Below are 19,691 nucleotides of genomic sequence, written 5' to 3' on the forward strand. Positions count from 1 at the left end.
GATACATTTTAAAACTTTGAGTCCCAAATTACCTTTTTTCTTCCCTTCCCCCGCCATTGAGAAGCTAAGTAATCTGATATAGGTTATACATATGTATACAAAACATCTTCATAGTAGTCAAAAAACATAGAACAACAACAAAAAAAAAACTCAAGAAAAAGAAAGTTTAAAAAATATGCTTCAATTTGTATTCAAACATCATCAGTTCTTTCTTTGGGGATGTATTGTATTTTTGTTATAAGTCCTTCAAGAGTTGTTTTAGATCATTGTATTGCTGAGAATAGCTAAATCATTCACAACTGATCATCTTATATTATTGTTTTGTACACAGTACATTTCACTTTGCATCAGCTCATGTAACTCTTTTTTTTGTTTTTTCTGAGGGCATACTGCTCATCATTTCATATAGAATAATACTATTACTTTACATTCTATCACATACCTCTATTTGTTCAGTCTTGCCCAATGGATTCTCATTCCTTCAATTTCTAATTCTTTGTCACCTGAAAAGTGATGTTACAAATATTTTTGTTGATATAGATCCTTTTTGGTTTTTAAAAAATCTCTTTTGGGATATAGATCTAGTAGTGGTATTGCTAGGTCAAAGGGTTATATAACCCTTTGGGCATAGTCACAAATTGCTCTATAGAATTAATGAATTTGTTCACAACTCCAAAAGGTAAATTTTCTTGCAGAGAATGGATAGATAATGGACTATGGTTGAATTTTCATGGAAGAAATACCCCCCTACATCTGCATCTGAGATAATTCAGTTTCAACATCATGATATTTGGAAATCTTTACACCAACCTGATTTAAGAAATTATTGTCTATGACATTTTGATTAATGTTCATTATGCTTCATCTGAAATAGAGGAAATAGGAGTGAAGTCATATTCATTTATGCCAAATACATTTGTCCATCTGTGAATATCTTCCTCTGCTGAAATTTTCATTTCTAAGGAAGTTAACTCATTAAAAAAATTAAGAGGATATTCAAAGCATACTTACATTCTATCTTTGTTTTAATCCTCTATTCATTTTCTCTTTATGAAGGAAGGAGAATTATAAGCAAGTGTCTTATTTACATTACTTCCAGCATTATCTCTTAAAATGTTTCACTTGTAGTGGGCTGGTCACTTTAGAGTTGTAAACATTACTTGAGACTTCTCAGTTGTACATTCTGCAAAAGAAAGGAACAATATTGTTCATACATATATATCAAAATGAACTCAACTTGCTATCAGTGCAACAATCCTTCAGAAATTTTTTTTTATTGTTGCTCTACTTCCTGTCTTATGGCAGGAATCTAGTCCCAAGTCTTGTGAGGAGAGTGTCATGTAATATAAGCATTAGTAAAAATATCAAAGCTATGGTAGAGGCAACACATTCTTTTATTTGTCTCTTTGTTTTTGTAAAAATCAATTCAACAAGACATTGGGTCCTCACTTACCAAAATGTGAACTTTAGCAATATAAACTATCAATTTTCTATTGGATCTGACATTATAAGATTGCTCATTCCACTTACCAATGTTAGCTTAATTACAAAATACAGTGTCCTTTTTATTCCTCATCCTTCTTGACCTCTTTATTGGTTTGGTCATCCCACATCCTGGATGCTTTCTCCTCACTTAATTTTCCTTATAACAGTCTCATACTTATACTGTCTAATCAGTCTTATTTGCTGGCTCATCATCCCTGCTTTACACTTCTTTCTATGCAAAGAGACTCTGGGACTACTTTGCTCAACACTTTTTCAGTGATCTCAGTTATCATGAGTTCAATAATCATCTCTTCATAAGACTTCCAATTCTCCATATTCTAACTTCATCTCTCTCCCACATCACCAACTCCTAAAATATCTCAACATATATGCCCCAGGTATCTGGAATGAAATCCATCCAAAAGAGAACTCACTATCTTCACCTCCATCCTAAACTCAATGACTTCAAAACTTCCTGATTTCTGTTGATATATCCAAAATCTTTCCCAGATTTACAACCCAGCAATCATCTTCAGCTCTTTGAATTATAGGACCCCTACATTAACTGATAGAAAGGACTCTGGAGGTCAGTGAGTCCAACATTTTCTTTTGCAAAAGGATTTCAAGATCAAGATACAGCTGGTATGTGTCTAAGAGAGTTCCCAATTCCAAGCCTAGCACTCTACTTGCTGCACAATGTTACTTTTATTCTCCCTTGTCCTCATGGAGCCAAACAATGTCCAACTCTTGTCAAATTTAGCTCCATAACTTCTCTTGCTTTTCTTCCCTTTTCCCCACCAAATCTTGATCACTTTTCCCTTGAACTCTTTGAATAGTCTCCTCATTACTCCAGTTTCTCCTTTTCAAAGCAATCCTCTACATAGTTGCAAAATTGATACTTGCAAAACACAAGTGTGACTTTCATTCTTTTGCTCAAAGCTTTAATGGTCCCTTTTTGCCTTTTGGATAAAATACAATCTCCTCTACCTGGCACTTAAATTATCTTTCTAGACTGATTTCAGATTTCTTTCCTTCACATAAAACACTATCCAAAGAAACCATTTTATGTTATCTTTTCTGAACATGAATCTATGATAAGCATATTTGCTTTTGTGCTCTTATTCCCCATACCTGAACTGCTCTCCTTCCTTACTCCCACCTCTTAGAATCATTGTTTCTTTTCAAGATTCACTTAAGATATTTTACTGAATTTGGAGAAATGATACCTGCAGTATTCCCCTAATCTGCCAGTGAAGTAAGCCTGCTGATAAAGTAAATTAGGTTAGTCTGGTGACCTATTTTTGACAGAACCTTGAAATTTTTTTTTGCCTACTTCTTTTTAAATGTTCACTAGCTTTCCCTTTAATAAGATATTGTTGATGGGAAATGAATATAAACTGCTTGCATTTTTGTTTTTCTTCCTGAGTTATTTATACCTTCTGAATCCAATTCTCCCTGTGCAACAAGAGAACTGTTCGGTTCTGCACACATATATTGTATCTAAGATATACTGTAACCTATTTAACATGTAAAGGACTGCTTGCCATCTAGGGGAGGGGGTGGAGGGAGGGAGAGGGAAAAATTGGAACAGAAGTGAGTGCAAGGAATAATGCTGTAAAAAAATTACCCTGGCATGGATTCTGTCAATATAAAGTTATTTAAAAATAAAATAAATTAAAAAAAAAGATATTGTTGAATTTTGCTAGGAATTAGAGACAAGCTTAGAGTTTGTAAACCTAATTCACTTTCATTTTTAAAATTACAGTAGGCAATTAAATTAGTAAATGAAAGCCCTTTTTCAGATCTGTGGTTTGTCTCCTGTTGGCTATATTCTTTCAAAAATCACTAATCATCAGCAATCACATTCAGCAGTTTTTTGATAGCTTTTTGATGTGAATTCATTGAGGATAGTTAAATGCTTTATTTTTTTTAATATTTTACTTTTTTTCTTACTTCTTTTGGACATCAATTCCCTCTTGCCAAAGATTATTGGCCCCTGTGGGGTCAAAAATTATTTCATCTTTTCCCTTCACCCCACAAATTCGGAAGGTGGTAATACATAAGTGAATGAAGTGAATTGTGAAAGCTATCTCACAAGATAGAGACAGTGTTCTAAAAACTGAGTAAAGGTCAACTGTGCCCCAGGCCCAAGTTTCTTTCTCCAAGGATCATGTGATTTACAAAGAATGGGATCATATAGCCCTTTTCTTGAGAAACTAAATTGAGGCTACCTTGGCATTGAAACTCTTATATAAAGTAATTTAGTCATCCTAAAGATGTTGTTCTAAAGGGCTAGAAGTGTTTACTCATTTATGACTTAGAATTTGAGGTCATTTGTCCTGAATAATTAGGGCAAAGATACAGCCATAGGGAGTGTTACCCCAGACCCTTATATAATCCTAGTCTGTTACCTATGCCTCGCCTCTTTTTGCCTAACTGCTTGTAGGGAGGGAGACGCCCTTTCTTGGAATATTGTAATAAAATTCCTTTCTGCTTTTACCTGGAGAAATCTTCTTAATTTATTTTATTTATTTGAGCATATTTTATATGTGTGAGTCTTTGTCCCACATATAAGTAAAGTAAAAATTGACTAATTCTATCTTCAACACAGTATTAGTTACCATCCCTTCCACAGCTAAGTTTTCTTTTCCATTAGTTGGGGCAGTATTCCCTTCTTTTCCTTTTCCTTTCTTTAACCACCTTCTTTTCCCATATTTATTTTTGAAAAGTCATTTTTATTGCCCATGGCTTTCCTTATAAGCTTTAGCTCTCTGGATCTTTAATAAATCATGATTTCTTATAACACAGTAGTTTCCATCACAATCAAATTTCACAATTTCTTCGACCATTTTCCAATTGATGAGTATTCCTGCAATTTCCAGTTCTATGCCACTACAAAGAGAACTGTTATAAACATTTTGGAACATATAGGTTTTTTTTCCTTTAATAACTCTTTTGGCATAATTTCAGATTGCTTTCTAAAATAACTAGATCAGTTTACAATTCCACCAATAATTGAATTAGTGTCCTAATTTTTCCATACCTTCTCCAACATTTGATATTTCTTCCTTTAATTATTTTAACAAATCTGGGAGGTATAAAATGATATCTCAAGGTTGTTGTAATTTTCGTTTCTCTAATCAATAATGATTTGGCATACTTTTTTTCATGAGTGTAAATTGTTTGATTTCTTCATTGAAAAACTGCTTATTCATATCTTTTGACTTTTTCAATTGGGGAATGATTCATATTTTTATAGATTTGACAAAGTTCTTTATATATTTTAAATATGAGACTTTTATCTGATAAATTGTCTACAAAATTTCCTGCTCTCAAACCCCCCCTTCCCCAGTTTTCTGCTTTCCTCCTGATCTTGGCTACATTTGTTTTATTGATATAAAACTTTTTTAATTTAATGTAATCAAAATTATTTACTCTTCTCTCTAAATGAAAGCCAGTAAATAATAATATATGATATGTGTGAATGAAAAGCAGAAAAATATCAATATCATTACATTTTTAGAACAGTCTCAAGGTGAAAAAAATATGAAAAAGTAGGTTTGTATTTGTTATTAAAGAAGGTAGCTTTTAATGGGAAGAAAACAACTTTGATGATAATGATATATATAAAACAAATTATTCCATATTGGAAAATAATGACATCTTGATAGAAAGTACATTTGTATGAAATCCACTAGAGTACAGTCAATCTGAATTGAGACACTTGGAATACATTTCATAGTAACCTTGATTGTATATGTATTGATGCTTACTGTGCCACTACTATTATTTCATTTGGAATATTTTCTTGTGGGTTTTCAATCAGGGTGATCCTGGATCTTCTGCTGCAGGAATTAAGGTAATTATATGTCTACTGAACATGGATTATCCCCCAAGAGAGTCACAGTAGTCATTTTAAAGTTTATTTCATTTCTTTCCTTTCACCAACTATAACTGTTACATGGTGCAGTAGATAAAATCCCAGGTCTAGATTCAGGAAGATCAGAGTTCAAACATGATCGCAGATATTTACTTGCTATGGTACTTTGATAGTTTTCTTGTCTGTAAAATGACTTGAAGAATAAAATGGCAAACCACTCAAGTATCATTGCCAAGAAAATCTCAGAAAAGTTAAACAACTACTTTTCTAATGCATTAAATTTTGTCATGAAAACAAGTACTGATTCATGTACTCAGAGCCCAAACTGCCAAATAGAAATCCTATAGTTAACCAAATGGTTTATACTATTTACTAATATGCCCACCCATTCTCCTTGGTTTTCAAAGATACTTGGTTTTGTGGATGACTTGTCTAATGAAATATGAGGACTATGATAAAATATTATGAATGACAAGAATTATGTCCAGCACATAATACTAAGGGCCTTAAACTGGGTAGGTGTTTAACAAATGTGTTGGAATGAATTGAATGTGAGCTGAATCCCAAGTATTCCAGAGCATGAGAGTCTGTAGTCAGTGTTTTCAAAAAATAATTGGCAAGACTGTTCCTATCATCTTGTGATCCATTTAGTAGATGTACCATCTGACACATAGTAAATACTAAATAATTGTTCTTTGAATTGAATTGTCCTTTTTCTTTTGTCAGGGAGAACCTGGAGAATCTGGTCATCCAGGACAAAAGGTAATATTTTAAAGATTTATCTCTTTCTCTCATACTCTGCTAGGTTCTTTATTTCATTTTCATTCATTTCATTTCTACCAATCCACTGACCACAATTTAAATATTTTCTGAAAAGAACTGCAAAGCAGTATATATTTATTGAATTATATTCAGAGTTTTTGTTGGTGCTTTTGTGTTTTAAATATCATGACTATGACTAAGACCAAAGGTCAAGATAAAATAAATTTTTTTGTGGTAAGGAATTATTTTCTGAACAAAAAGTGCATAAATTCAGTTGTCTGAGATTTTCAAAGATCAGTTAAGTTGGAATGCTAACTATTTAATCTTGCATGTCTAACCACATTTGTGCTCTTCATTTGTTTAAAAGATATACATGTTGACAAAGTAACCTCAATAGGAAGTGAGAGGCAGCTCTTTAAAAAATAAAACAAAACTTTTTTATCACAGATGCTCCTTTGTTGATTTTATTAAATATAAATTATTTCTTACAGCCTAAGTACACAATTTTATGATTTATAAGCCAATTCAGTTTATAAACCCGAGTTTCAATTAAAGACACTAATCAAAACTATTTTAACTAGCTAATCTGTGGAAACATTACATTTGTTTATCATTTATGCCTCACTTGGGTAATAAATTAAAGGCTATGTTAAGTATGTTTAGATTTATCTGCTCATTTGAGTTTAATGTGCAGGAAACAACTGGAAGTCATTTGTCATGTGAGTATCTGGATTTCAATGTCCAATGCAATCAGATTTGGAATAACAGATGTATTGTCACTAGCCATTAAATGTGAATTCCACAATAGATTAGATCTTGGATAAATTTATGGCTTTGTCTTTGGTGGCATATGATGTGGTAGAAAGACAGATGAATTGAAAGATAGAATTTACTTCATTAATGAAATTGAAATGAGAAAATGTATCATATTGTAGTCATTTGGAACCTGGAGACATAATAAAATGTTGTTCCCACACCCATGTAGACATTAAGAGAGTCAGTCTTTTGTTTTATGCACTTTAGAATTCAGGTAATTTTTGAAAAGGTCTTTTCATGTGGGGCTCTACCTTCGAAGACAATCTAATTCTTTTAAAGGAAGAAAAAAGCACTAACTCAGTCAGTCCCATTGCAGTCCACAAAGACTGAAGTTTTCCTTTTTGGGCCTTCAGAACATTTTATATATTACCCTAAGGTCCCTCTGATTTCTTCCACTGAAGAGAAAATAGCAAAAGTTTGAATTGAGTACTATATTTACCCATGATAGAGATATCAAATCTCTTCAATTTTATACATGTAGGTCATATTTAAATTACTCAGTCTAAACTGTGATTTGGTGAAGTAGGTATGTCTAGAACCATTCCATTGTAGGCATAAAAATACTTCTATAGTTTCTGTTGGTTTCAGTATAAGATTTTTACATTGAACATTACCAAAATTACTTGGCACTATAGCCTAAATGTGTTCCTTGGAGGCTCATAGATTTTAGATTTTCTTAGATTCCAAAGAAATGTTTAGAAAAGAGGATTGAATTCATTCAATGTTGAACTTGGAGTTAAATAAATATATTCCTAAACGTTAGCAGTTCCCTTCCCCAGTTTTTGCAAATATTTAGGCAAGACAACATCAGTTGATATCAGTGCTACCCATTAAAATCATTGAAAATTACTTATTTGAATATGAGAGTATTTAGGTTACTCAACACAAGTACTAAACGAGAAGCAGAATGTCTATGGTAATAAATGCCATTTTTTTCTCTTGATTTGAAGTTTCTATAAGTTCAATTCTACTTCTCCACAACTTTTTTCCCCTCCATATTACAATGGTTGCTCATAGTTCTGTTATAACTGGTAAAGAACTAGTTATAATTCCTGCCTTATGAGTAAACATATGAAAAACATATTAGAGTACCAAACCCAGTTGCAGATTGGATTTTCTGAATGTTTAATTTTATCCTGATGAGTGTAGAACTTGTATATTGGAAATCTAGCATAAGAGTGTAAGAAATTGTTTTTAACTCTATTTTAAATTTCTCTGTATATACCTTGCATTAGAGCATGAATGCTCTAATATGTATGTGCATCTGTGTTGAGTATGTAAGTTTTTGTTTCTATGTACGTATTCATTTTCATAATACTGCTCCCTCCTTTTCACAAGTATTTTAAATATAAAAAAAGGAAAGGGAATTGACAAATTTCATGTGTTGTTCATTCATGGAAAATAGTCCCTTTTTTTTGATTTGGAGAGAAAGTTGAACAGCTGGGACCAATGGTTTTTAATGTTGATGGCCGGTAGCAGCAGGTACTTGGAGTTGAAGGAAAGAACCCTGCTGAGGAAAACTATAGAGAGGATTTTCTGGAATCAGGCCCTGTTTTTCTTATGGCCATTCAAGTTTTATTCTTCTGGTGCAAAAGGTCCCCATTAGTTCTCCACACATACCCATTTTAGCCATGACCCAAAGGAATTCCTGAATATAAGAGTTGGTAAGTATGAAAAAAGGAGAGTCCTTTTCTTCTAAGAGAAGAAATAGCTTTTATTGAACAATCCAATTTGATGGAAAGAACTTTGATTGTGTTAAAGAAAAGAAAGAAGGACAGAGAAATTGCAGAATACATTCTCAAACAGATGGAGGAGAGAGTTCACAGTGAGGGATATTACATCTCTATCAGTAAATAAATATTAATAAAAGCCAAACTATGAAGATCACTGATGGCCAATAAGCATAATCTGTGGCTATAAAATAAACATAAACTTAAATACATATATATCACTCTCGGGATATGAAGGAAATGGTTAATAAGTTATATTTAAAAAACTCCATTCAAACATTATTACAAAACATGATATTATATTCCTTTACATTATATTTCATTATATTCTAAAATGTTTTGGACAACTTTATCTTCCCTAGAAGTCTAGAGTTCTATTGCTATTCATATTGATTTTCCTTGCAATAATGTTCCCTCATAAATGAGAGAAACATTTTTATTTTTGGGAAAAAAACAATATTACTATCCTAAAATTTGTTAAATTATACTTTTGTGAGTTAAACTCTGTACAGGGCTGAAACTCCAAAAAGGTATGCTTAAATCAGAAAACTGAACACTTAAGGCTAATTACCTATTTGATGTGAGATAATGAATCTATTAGCACATATTTGGATAATGGCTCTTCTCACCATAGATGCTTGCTGAATGTTTGGTGTTAAGATAATTGTAGACAAGGATTGGGAGTGGGGGGAAAGAGAAGCCAGAGTCACTTGGGGCAGGACGAGGAGAAGAGAGGTTGGTGACTCCAAACTCCAGAATCGAGGATTCTACTTGTCTGCCTCCTTCACTTCTTCCCTTAAAGACCAAGGACTTTAATTCAACCTAACTATGGCTGATCCCAAAGCCTCTGGGGAGCTAGCTCTTACTCTACAAAAGTCCAATATTCTAAATAAGCCTTCACTTTGCATTGTATATAAACCCATATTTACATATCCCCATACATTGTTCTATTTAGTTTTATTAGTTATATTTTTTCTAAACTTTTGTTTAATATGACTTCTAAGGAAATAGACTCTTTAAAAGAGAAAAAATGTAGACTTCAAATTAGGAAAAAAGGATGTAATATGACCATAATTTCATGTAGTTATAATAAGTTCTACTAAAAGGATTTAACTTCTTTGAGAAAAGGAAAAAAGAAGTATTTTGTCATTCTATCCAGAGAAATGTAATTTGATCAGAAGTTTTATCAATAATGAAGCAGAACTATTGGAAAATAGTCTTGAATCCACTTTATACATTAAAATATAGGTTTGCTTATCTTCTAAAGCTTTCATTCAGAATGATTTTTTTTTTGCATTCGGAAAGAAATTTTGAATGAAATCAGGAGAAAACTAATTTGTTCTCTCTATATTCATCCTTCAGTAAATCATTTCTGAAATTATTATTTTCCAGATTTATTTTAAATAGCAAGTTAGATAGTTGTAAAACTTGAAGGGAACAGGTATTCTAATTAAATTGTCTTGGAATTTCTCAACAGATTTGCACTTGAAATGAACTGCTCCAGCTGTACTTAGGCCTCCCTTCCTACTTTTCCTTTCATCCTTTAGTTTATGCTTAATATGTTACCATGAGAGGGAATGAGTTTATCTGCACTGGATTACCATGGTGAAATAGTATAATTTGTGTAAATCATATATCATCCATATAATAGTTCTAGCCCCAATATGTATGCTTTTCCCCCTCCATTTTCAATTTGTTTGATGATTTAATCAGTAGAATGCAAGGAATTTTCTGAGCAATGTAGTCTCAGTACATCTTGTCACAATACTTAGTGCTTAAAATAATGCAGACAATTCTATGAAAATGAGAAGGTTTAGTGTGACTCCAACACACTCATCCAGACTATACCACTTAATCCTAAACCTGCCTTCATTGAACAGCTGTATAGTATCCACTAAGAAGCTAAGGAGGGTTTCCTAGATTTGAACAATTGTCATGTTTATACAGTGGTGTTAAATATATTTTAACTACTCACTTATCTCCTCACCATCCAAGAATGTAGAAGAAGCTTCTTCTACTTAAAATCTTGGAAGACTTTTGATATGCATTGTTCTGATGTTAGCATCTTCATATAGCCAACTCTTGATGGCACATTGATAAGAGACTTTTGGGTTAACGCAGATATTTGAAATCCATGTTGAATCCTAAAGCTTCACTTTAACTGGTGCCTTCAATCTCCTTTCCTACTCTGTCTGAGAGTAACAAATGGTATTGGACTGTTAGCTCTTTCCCTATCCACCTTTTGGGGAAGATTCAAATGATAAGTTAAATAATCTAAAGTTGTGTTACTAAATCTATGGTAGGGAGGAGCCCATGGAATCTGCAGACTGATCAATTAAATCATGAATCATCAAGAGTTGACTGAACCACACAATCTCACCATCATTTTTAGAATTAGACTGTTTCTGTGTGTATGTGTGCAGAAAGGATGTCTGTAGTGCTTCCAGCTACATTTGCCATTTCTCTCACCAGCAATTTGTGCTTCAGTGAATACTATTCTATAATGTTATGTAATTTTCCTATGTAGGGTGAACCAGGGCTGCCTGGGCTGCCTGGACTTCCGGGGATAAAGGTAAATACTTAATCCGCAGTATTGGTGTAATAGGGTTTGAAAATGGAAAAAATCCCAAGGTGGAAGATAGGAAAAACATATACACACACACACACACACACACACACAAAAAAAAAAAAAAAAACCTCAGGGAAAACAAACCAACAACAAGGTTGTGCTATCTTTCTAATGCCTTCTTAAGTAACTAATCTTTTAAAAGTAGAAAATCAAAAACAAGTCCTGCTGAAGTTTGTAGCATGTGGACTTCATATACATTGTAGCTATTTGAAGTCAGAACTTCTTTAAAGTCTAGAATCGCACTTTGACTTCAATTTTGATTCCATTCCAAAGATCTTGTCAGATTTGGGCTAGAATAAGAACTTAGTGGTCCTAAAAAGCTGGCATTCACAAAGTCTTTCTTTTCCACAGTGTTCATTTATTGTTCATAATCTCTACCAAGAACCTCAGTATTTAAACACTTTAGCACAACATAGAATAGTCCAATATTTCATGTACTAGGAAATAAATCTCTATGTTGACTTTCCATGGTCTCTGGGAAAAAATTATTAGTTACTGAGGACAGAAGTAATATGAGGTGTTTCAGTTGGGAGCTAACAAGGGACTTGGTTTCCCTATCTTGGATACAGTTCATTTACGCTTTCAGCACTCTATTTTAAGGTCCTTCTTATTATATATGTCCTTTGGCTAATTCTATAAACCTTGGGGAAAAACAATCTACTTTCTTGTTTTTGAACTTAAGAAATCAGTTTGTTTTCACAAGGCAAATTGTTCAAAACAGAACATGCATGAAATAATTAGAAATGCAGCAAATGTATATCATCTCTCCAAGGTACCAAGAGTCAATATTCCTTCTGAATCATGTAGGTTTCTCTAAAAGGGACTACAATTTTTTTTGTCCAACATGCCAATAAGCATCTGCTTAATGATAGTGATGGGAATAGATTTATCACTAGTGATTTTCAAATCTCATAGGCGTTCATATCAGTTTCCATTGTGCAGTCTATAAAACATATTTCTGAGTCTGGGTGAAAATTCTCAGGAAAAATATGCTACATGAAATAAAATAATCAGAGAATAAATCTCTTAAAGTATTGAGTTGCCTAGAGAATATATGATAATCACATGAATTTCAAATAAAATAACTTTGTTTTGCTATATAAAATATATAAATAGTAGAATTAAATCAGTGTGATTTCTCAGCTTTGTCTTCTTGGATGGTGTTCAGAATTCTAATATATTTCTGGCCTAGTTTTTAGTTAGGAGATAATAATAGTGCCTATTATTATGCCAAAGTATAGAATTTTAGCTATTTTCCTCATTGATTCCTTAGTGAAAGGGAAAAAAAATGCTTTTATGACAATAACTTCCTGAATTGCCTGAATGTCAAGCAATTACAATCACTCAACATGCTTTGATATTTAACAAAGAAAAATGCATAAAAATCACTTACTTTTAAGCATTTTAAAATTAAGTTATGTCTATTTGCAATCTTTCCCTGGATACAAGGAAATATTTTCATATATATATATGCATATATATATACATATATAATACATGTACACATATATACACATACATACATATATTCATGCTTATAATTTATGAGTTTGGAGTTTTAAAGGAAATTTATGAAAAGGACATTTAGGGAAGAGAAGTTGGTAGCTTTATGTGAAAAGAATATAAACTGAGATATATTGTGGAAGAACTGAGAACTAAAAGCATATTAACTTCAGTAGCAACTCAAAAAATAACAGCAGGAATTCTATAAAATTGATAAATAGCTACCCTAATAGGGAACTCAGATAGTATCAAAGTTAGTTCACTTAAAAGTAGATTTTGTTCTCTTTTTCTTGAATGCCCTGCCCTGGGTTTTGTTTTTATTTTTGCACAGAATTTAAGAAAAGTACACATATCCTCTTCTTTTACATATAACTATATCAGTTACTAATCCCTCATTTTATTGTAATAATTTAATCTTAGATTCTTACCATTTTATTTTGATAATTTCATATACTAATCCAGTGCTCATTTAAGCATTAGTGGCCCAGTGACCTGTGGAGTAACTCACAATTTTTGTACTTTCTCAGGTTGGGGAGAAGAAAAGCCTATAGCCTGCCAACTCTAGAAAAATAATTGGTCTTATGCTCCAGACCCATAGGAATATTTCTGTTTGTTTTGTAGAAGTAGCTATAGGTGTGGTCTTCATCCTGTCACTTTATATAAATCCCTATTAGCACTATCTAGAGAGGCTTCCACATCAAGTACTTGGAGATAATTATCAGTAACAATATTGTCTATTGCACATTTTGCCAAATACATACTTTCCATAATATATATTTTACATAATACATTTTGCCTTTTCTCTCTAGTTCAGGATATAGTACTTTTTGCAAGTCATCTAACAGATAGCTAGAGATAAAAGTTAGATATCATTTCAAGAAATTAGTGAATTTGAACATTTTTAAATGTCAATTGATAACCTATAACTTATATGGCAGTTAGATGGTTTAATGAATAGAGTGTTGCTGGACCTGGAATCTGGAACACTCGGATCCACACTAGCTGTGTGACTTTGGATAAATCACTTAAATTTTGTCTAAGAAGTATCCAAATAATTCAGTGGATAGAGCACTGTCAGTGTGATAACTTAGGATGTCCTTTTCCCCCTTTTTCCTTTTGCATGAGCAGAGTCCCCTATAAGATAAAGCCATCATGTCAGAAAATGTAGAATGGGTTGTAGCCAAAAGATTCTTTTCACTATCTGATTTTTTGTTTATGCTTTGGAAATACTTCCTGTTGCTATTCAGCCTTCCCTTTCTCTTTCCCCCTTCATTATCTGCAGCTCCAGAAAAAGCACAATTAAATTTCATCCTTTTCAGGATATTGAAGAAATCAGCCTCAGAAGCTTTGTTTCATCACCTGTTGCTTCTGTGGAATGATTGGAAATTTGATGAGTGTCTGGTGCCAGCCCAATCTGGCATTCAGGAAATGAGTAAAGTACCTAACACAGAATTCTGACTCATCCATGTATCATCCTGAGGAACCAATAAGAGTAAAAAGTGTGGAAAATGTAGGCATGCAGAACACTCATTAGCAGTGAGGATGTTACATTTATACTCTCCATCTTTACACTCATATTAAAAATCCTTTTTTGCTATATGGAAGTCATTTGGAATTCCTATTTCATGCATTCATGGTCCATAAAATGCCAGGATATTCCAAGGTTAAACGGGGTAATGAGAAGCTCAGTGCAGTCATTGAATTTCAAGCCTCAGTTTAGTTTTCATATTCTTGCAAAATAATGATTTAACTCAATTGCTGACTGGATAAAATTGCTAAGTTCCAGCTTCCAGTGGGTAAAAAAAAAAACTGTTATCTTTCCATTTTGCAGAAAGAGTTCAGAGTTTAGAGTAAAAAAAGAAGAAAGAAGCATTTATTAAGTGGCAGGTACTATTCTAGGAATTGGAAATATCAAGATAAAAATGAAATAGATTTAGACTCTTACTATTTATTTTAGACTCTTACTATTTATGGGATATTGGCCAAGTCCTTTCACTTTTCTTTCTTTTTACTCTTTATACTAGGGAAAATAATATAAGCAATATCTTTCTCAATAGATTGTCATGAAGAAAGTGTTTTTTGCAAAACTTGAAGTGCTCTAAATCTGAGATGCAATAAGTACTATTTTATGTCCGTGCTCATTTTCCATATATGTTCCTCTTCTTTTATCCCAGAATGTGGATAGATGAATTCTTGCTACCCCTCTACCTTTCCTTATTTGAGTTTCTTTAACTTCCCAGTTATCAATAGTAATTTTCAACTTGAGTTGAGTTGAGTTGGGCTGATGGATGAATTCAACAGCCTATCTTTAAAGTAGGGAGGTCAACTGTCTACTTGTAGTATGACAATGACTCATCTTTTCTCTTTGCTTCTCTTGTACTATTACCTAAGATGATATACATGCCCAGGGAGAAGATTGGGGAACATGATATTCTGGTCATAACCAGTGGTGATGACAGAATGAGTCTGACTAATGTGTAGGGCAGTTCTTTCATCTCCTTTACAGAAAAAGCAGTAGTTCTGGCATGACCTTAGCTCTTACTGCCACCAAATAATGTGATGCATAAATTACGAGATATTCCCTGAAGAGGATTCTTTAAGCTTACAGTCAGACTTATGAAATAATGAAGAGTGAAATGAATAGAACCAAGAGAACATCATATTCAATAATAGCAGAATTGTTTTAAGAACAACTTTGAGCAACTAAGTCATTTTGATTATTATAAATACCTAAATTAACTATAAAGGACTTATGAAGGAAGATGCTTTCTGTATCTAGAGAAAGAATTGATAAATAGAAGTATGTATAAAATGATTTTACACACATATACACACACACATACACACACAATACATATTTGTGTCTAATGGTAGCCATCTCTAGGGTGATAGAGGAAGGGAAGAAAAGAAAAAAAAAATAAAGTTATATGACAACTTTTTATATATTTAAAAGGAACAGCAAGTTGTACATAATAAAGTTGCAGTTTTATGTGCAGTCATATTTTTTTCTATTCTACTTCTTATGGAAATGCTTGTTTTATCTCTGAAGTTCAGAATGAAATGAATACAAAATAAACATATACAGTCAGCTCACTTTAAAGACAAGTGAAGTAAGCAAGACAAATGGAGAAAGCACTTTAATTTATTGGAGATGAAAACAAATGAAGGAATAAAGGCATTGAAGAAATTTAGGGAGTATTGTGTGCCAAGCACTGTACTAAGCACTTGACATACAAATAGAAAAATAAGACAGTTCCTAGTTTTTATTTATTGGAAAGAAATAATCTGAAATTTCTAAAAGAAAATCATTTAAACACTAAAGAAACTATTGTTTTTTTCTTAACTTTTTTTTTTCCAAAAAGAAAAAGGCTTTGATCTTCTACTTTTAGATCAACTTTATCAGGAGTGGAACAAATATGAGATACTTCTGATTGTGACATTTTTGCTATGAAATCATCACTAACATCGAATCAAAAAACAGAGAATCCTTTTTGCAGGCAGCTAAGGCACTGACTTTGCCATTCTTCGGGAAGGAGTGTGAGTCTATATTGCATGTTAGAAGTATTGTCTAATAAAATCTACTTTCACTGCTATTTCATTTTCATCAGAAAACCAGAAAAGTTAGATTTTCAAAAAATGAAACAGGATATGAAATAATTTCCTAAAAAGAAAGTGCTGTTCATTAAAAGACTAGCATTATGTATCTGTTATCCACCATTAGCCTCTTTGCCTTGGACAAAGTCAATATAAGAAACTGAGTATTTTCAGAGTCCAATTAGGCAACCAGAAATGAGAAATCTCACCAGGCCTAATGAAAGCCTCCAATAAATATATTGAAGCACTTTCATCATGTAATCCCATGAAGAAAAGAACAAAAAGCTATGTTTTTAATATTGTACCCCACCCCCAAACTCTCAAAAAGATGTTTTAAGGTAGTGTCAAACTTGATCCATAAAGAAAATAAGCATTTTTTATTTTGGATAAACTTTATCTTCTTGTTCTCTGCAGCACCCTTTCCTCCTTCAGTAATTTTACAAATCAATCATTACCTCCAAATAGGCTGCTGGTTCTTATTACAGCAATGTTTTCACTATAATCCTCCAAGGCTGTTATTGTGCTGACTTGAATTCTAATTAGCCTGTAAGGAAGAAGGACACTTCTAGGGTTCCTGCAATCAGTGCCACATCACATTAATCAGAATTATTGCTGATACTTTTAGCACCCTAGCTAATTAGCACTTTTCTTCCTCTCCCTCTACCATCCTACTATACTATTGTTTCTGGAAAACAATAACTGGATCTGCTTGGAAGCACCAAAGGTCTCAGAAAATACAACCTGATTATAGGCTAAGTCAGAGGTGCTTTTAGACAGGTTAAAAAAAGTCATAAAATACTTTGAATGACTCATAAAATAAAACAAATGGTCATAAATGCAAAGTCAGAGATTTCTCTGAATATAAGGACTGCTCATTTAGGATGATATTTTCAATTTGCTTTTGCAGGTGGTTATTTCTAAAAAATTTTGATGAGAACACCTGATAAGTTTCTGCATGAAACTAGGCATATTAATCTCCAAAACAGTTGGTAGCTGCTTCCATTAAGAGGCACTTGCTTCTTTTACTTTTAACTTCGCTAATAATCATACAGGGGTTCTTTGCCCTTTGGCAGCCTAGTGAAGTTCCTGGACCCCTTCTCAGAATAATGTTTTTCAAAACATGAATGAAATAAATAAAAGTACAGAGGAAAGTAATAATTGAAATAATTATCCAAATATTAGGGGGAAAACAGCAAGGAATTTGAATACAGAAACAAATAAACTTTAATAAGTAAATCTAGCAAAATAAAACTCAAAAAATTATATTGTTGTTTCAGGGTCAGCTGGAAGATTACTTCAAGGTCAATTGCAATTAATAACCTCTTGCTATTTTGGACTGTGTACAGAGAAAATTAGTCACTGCCTTATTATAGATTCCCAGAACTTCATCAGACCTGTTATAGTAATCCTTAGTTTCTTAAAGGTAAAAGGAAGGACACATTTCCTGAATCAGTTCCTAGCTTTCCAATCATCTTTTTAACCATCCCCCAGCTAAAAAGCTTGAGACTATAGATGACTTCTCAATATGATCTTCAGATATAGATAGTAGTTGCCAGGAGAGTCAAAAGAAAATTACTCCTCAGGGATCATTCTTCCCTTTTCTCCATTTGAACTCAGAGCACAGACTTCATCTTCTCCACTGAGCTATTATTTTCTTTTGAAGTTTGCCTTTCCGACTCTTCTATGTGGGTAGTGCCCATTTAAAGTCATAAAAGATAAATAAAACTTAAATTTGTGCTAAAAGGTAGGGCAAGAAAAAACTATTTATTTTGAAATGATCATGCCAGAATTAAAGTATCTAATAAGGGTATAGTTTTTTATCCAGTGATTTTGGACATTCCAGAATATGTTTTTTTAATTGTTTATTTTGGATGACACAAAGCTAGGGTGATTTATTGAAAAGGTGATGATTAAAAAAAATAACTAGATAATCAGGCATTATAGCACACCCTTATAAACCCAGCTACCAAGGTGGGGGAGGGGAGTTGACAATTCTTTTGGCTTAGGAGTACTGTGGGGTAGGAAAAGCATCTTCCATCAGTATGATAAGCTCTTAAAGCAAGAAAGTCACCAGGTTATCTGCAGGCGTTTGTGTGTGTGTGTGTGTGTGTGTGTGTGTGTGTGTGTGTGTGTGTGTGTGTGTGTGTGTGTGTGTGTGTGTGTGTGTGTGTAAGAGCAAGAGCATGAATCCACCCTGATTGAAACAAACAGAAGGGGTCAAAGCTGCTCTGCTGATCATAGTGGGATTGGATATGTAAGTGACCCCTGTACTTCCAGTTTGGGTGAGATTGTAACAGTTGTAATAAATAGTTAGTAATACTATTAAGTATTAAGCATTAATACTTAATATTAAGTATTAAGCACCTATGATATTCCAGGCCATGTGCTAACTGGTAGAGATAAAAAGAAAAGCAAAAAACTAAAACTAAAACTAGCAAATAAACAAACAAACAAACAAAAAAAAAAAAAACTAGCCCCTTCTTTCAAGGAACTCATGGTCTCATGGAGAAGACCACATTCCAAAAGCTACATACAGAGAAGCCATAAAAACATATATTGGAGGTAATCTTGGGGAGAAGGCACTAAAATGAGAGGACTGGGGAAGACTTCTTGTAGTGAAGTGCCCAGATGAGAGGAAATACAGGACAGCCAAAATAATGAAAGTTTAAGAGCGTTTATTGATTGCTGGCCAGGACTGAGCCTCTCCAGGACTTGGGGGCAGGGGGAGAAGGGGGAGTTAGTATCAAGCGGTTTCAAAGATACATGTTTATAGGAAAATCTACAAAGGAGTTCTTTGAAAGCATTCATTATAATAATAGAATTCTTTTCCCAGACAGGAGGTAAAGGTTATCACATTTAAGAATTACATTCCCAACAGGCAATAAAACAATATTTCTTTATGTTTATCAAGTTGTCAAGGTCTTAGGTAGTGGATGATAGCACATCTGGGTTGTAAAACAGTAAATACCATCTGCATTAGGGTGTGAAAAGGTAGCAACATAATTTTGACTGCAGACAGTTTCAAACAAAGATAATGTTTCTCATGGTTTCAGGCCTATCCTTCCATTTAAGGAAAGGAGAAGGGCAGAAGGAGTGAAAGAGAAAAAGACAGAGACTATATATGCACATGTGTATGTGTGTCTTTATATAGTGTAAAATGTGTTTATATGTGTGTATATCTCCATATTTTGTAAACAGATATAAATATCTGTCCTTCAAATATGAAAATTAAGTTGCGATTCATGTGTGTGAGAGAGATAAAAAAGACTTCTCATAAGGTGTTCATGTGAAG

The 19,691-nt window shown here is 33.0% G+C and overlaps 1 protein-coding gene across 1 annotated transcript in view; it reads left to right on the forward strand.

Moving 5' to 3' along the window:
• COL25A1 (collagen type XXV alpha 1 chain) overlaps positions 1 to 19,691 on the forward strand; it is a 547,679-nt gene that overhangs the window by 453,040 nt on the left and 74,948 nt on the right. The window contains exons 16-18 of the mRNA XM_051965978.1: positions 5,312 to 5,344; positions 6,092 to 6,127; positions 11,201 to 11,245. Of these exons, the coding sequence (XP_051821938.1) occupies positions 5,312 to 5,344; positions 6,092 to 6,127; positions 11,201 to 11,245 (114 nt within the window). The remainder of the gene's footprint in view (positions 1 to 5,311; positions 5,345 to 6,091; positions 6,128 to 11,200; positions 11,246 to 19,691) is intronic.

This window comes from Antechinus flavipes, chromosome 6, assembly GCF_016432865.1.
Source record: "Antechinus flavipes isolate AdamAnt ecotype Samford, QLD, Australia chromosome 6, AdamAnt_v2, whole genome shotgun sequence".
NCBI lineage: Eukaryota > Metazoa > Chordata > Mammalia > Dasyuromorphia > Dasyuridae > Antechinus > Antechinus flavipes.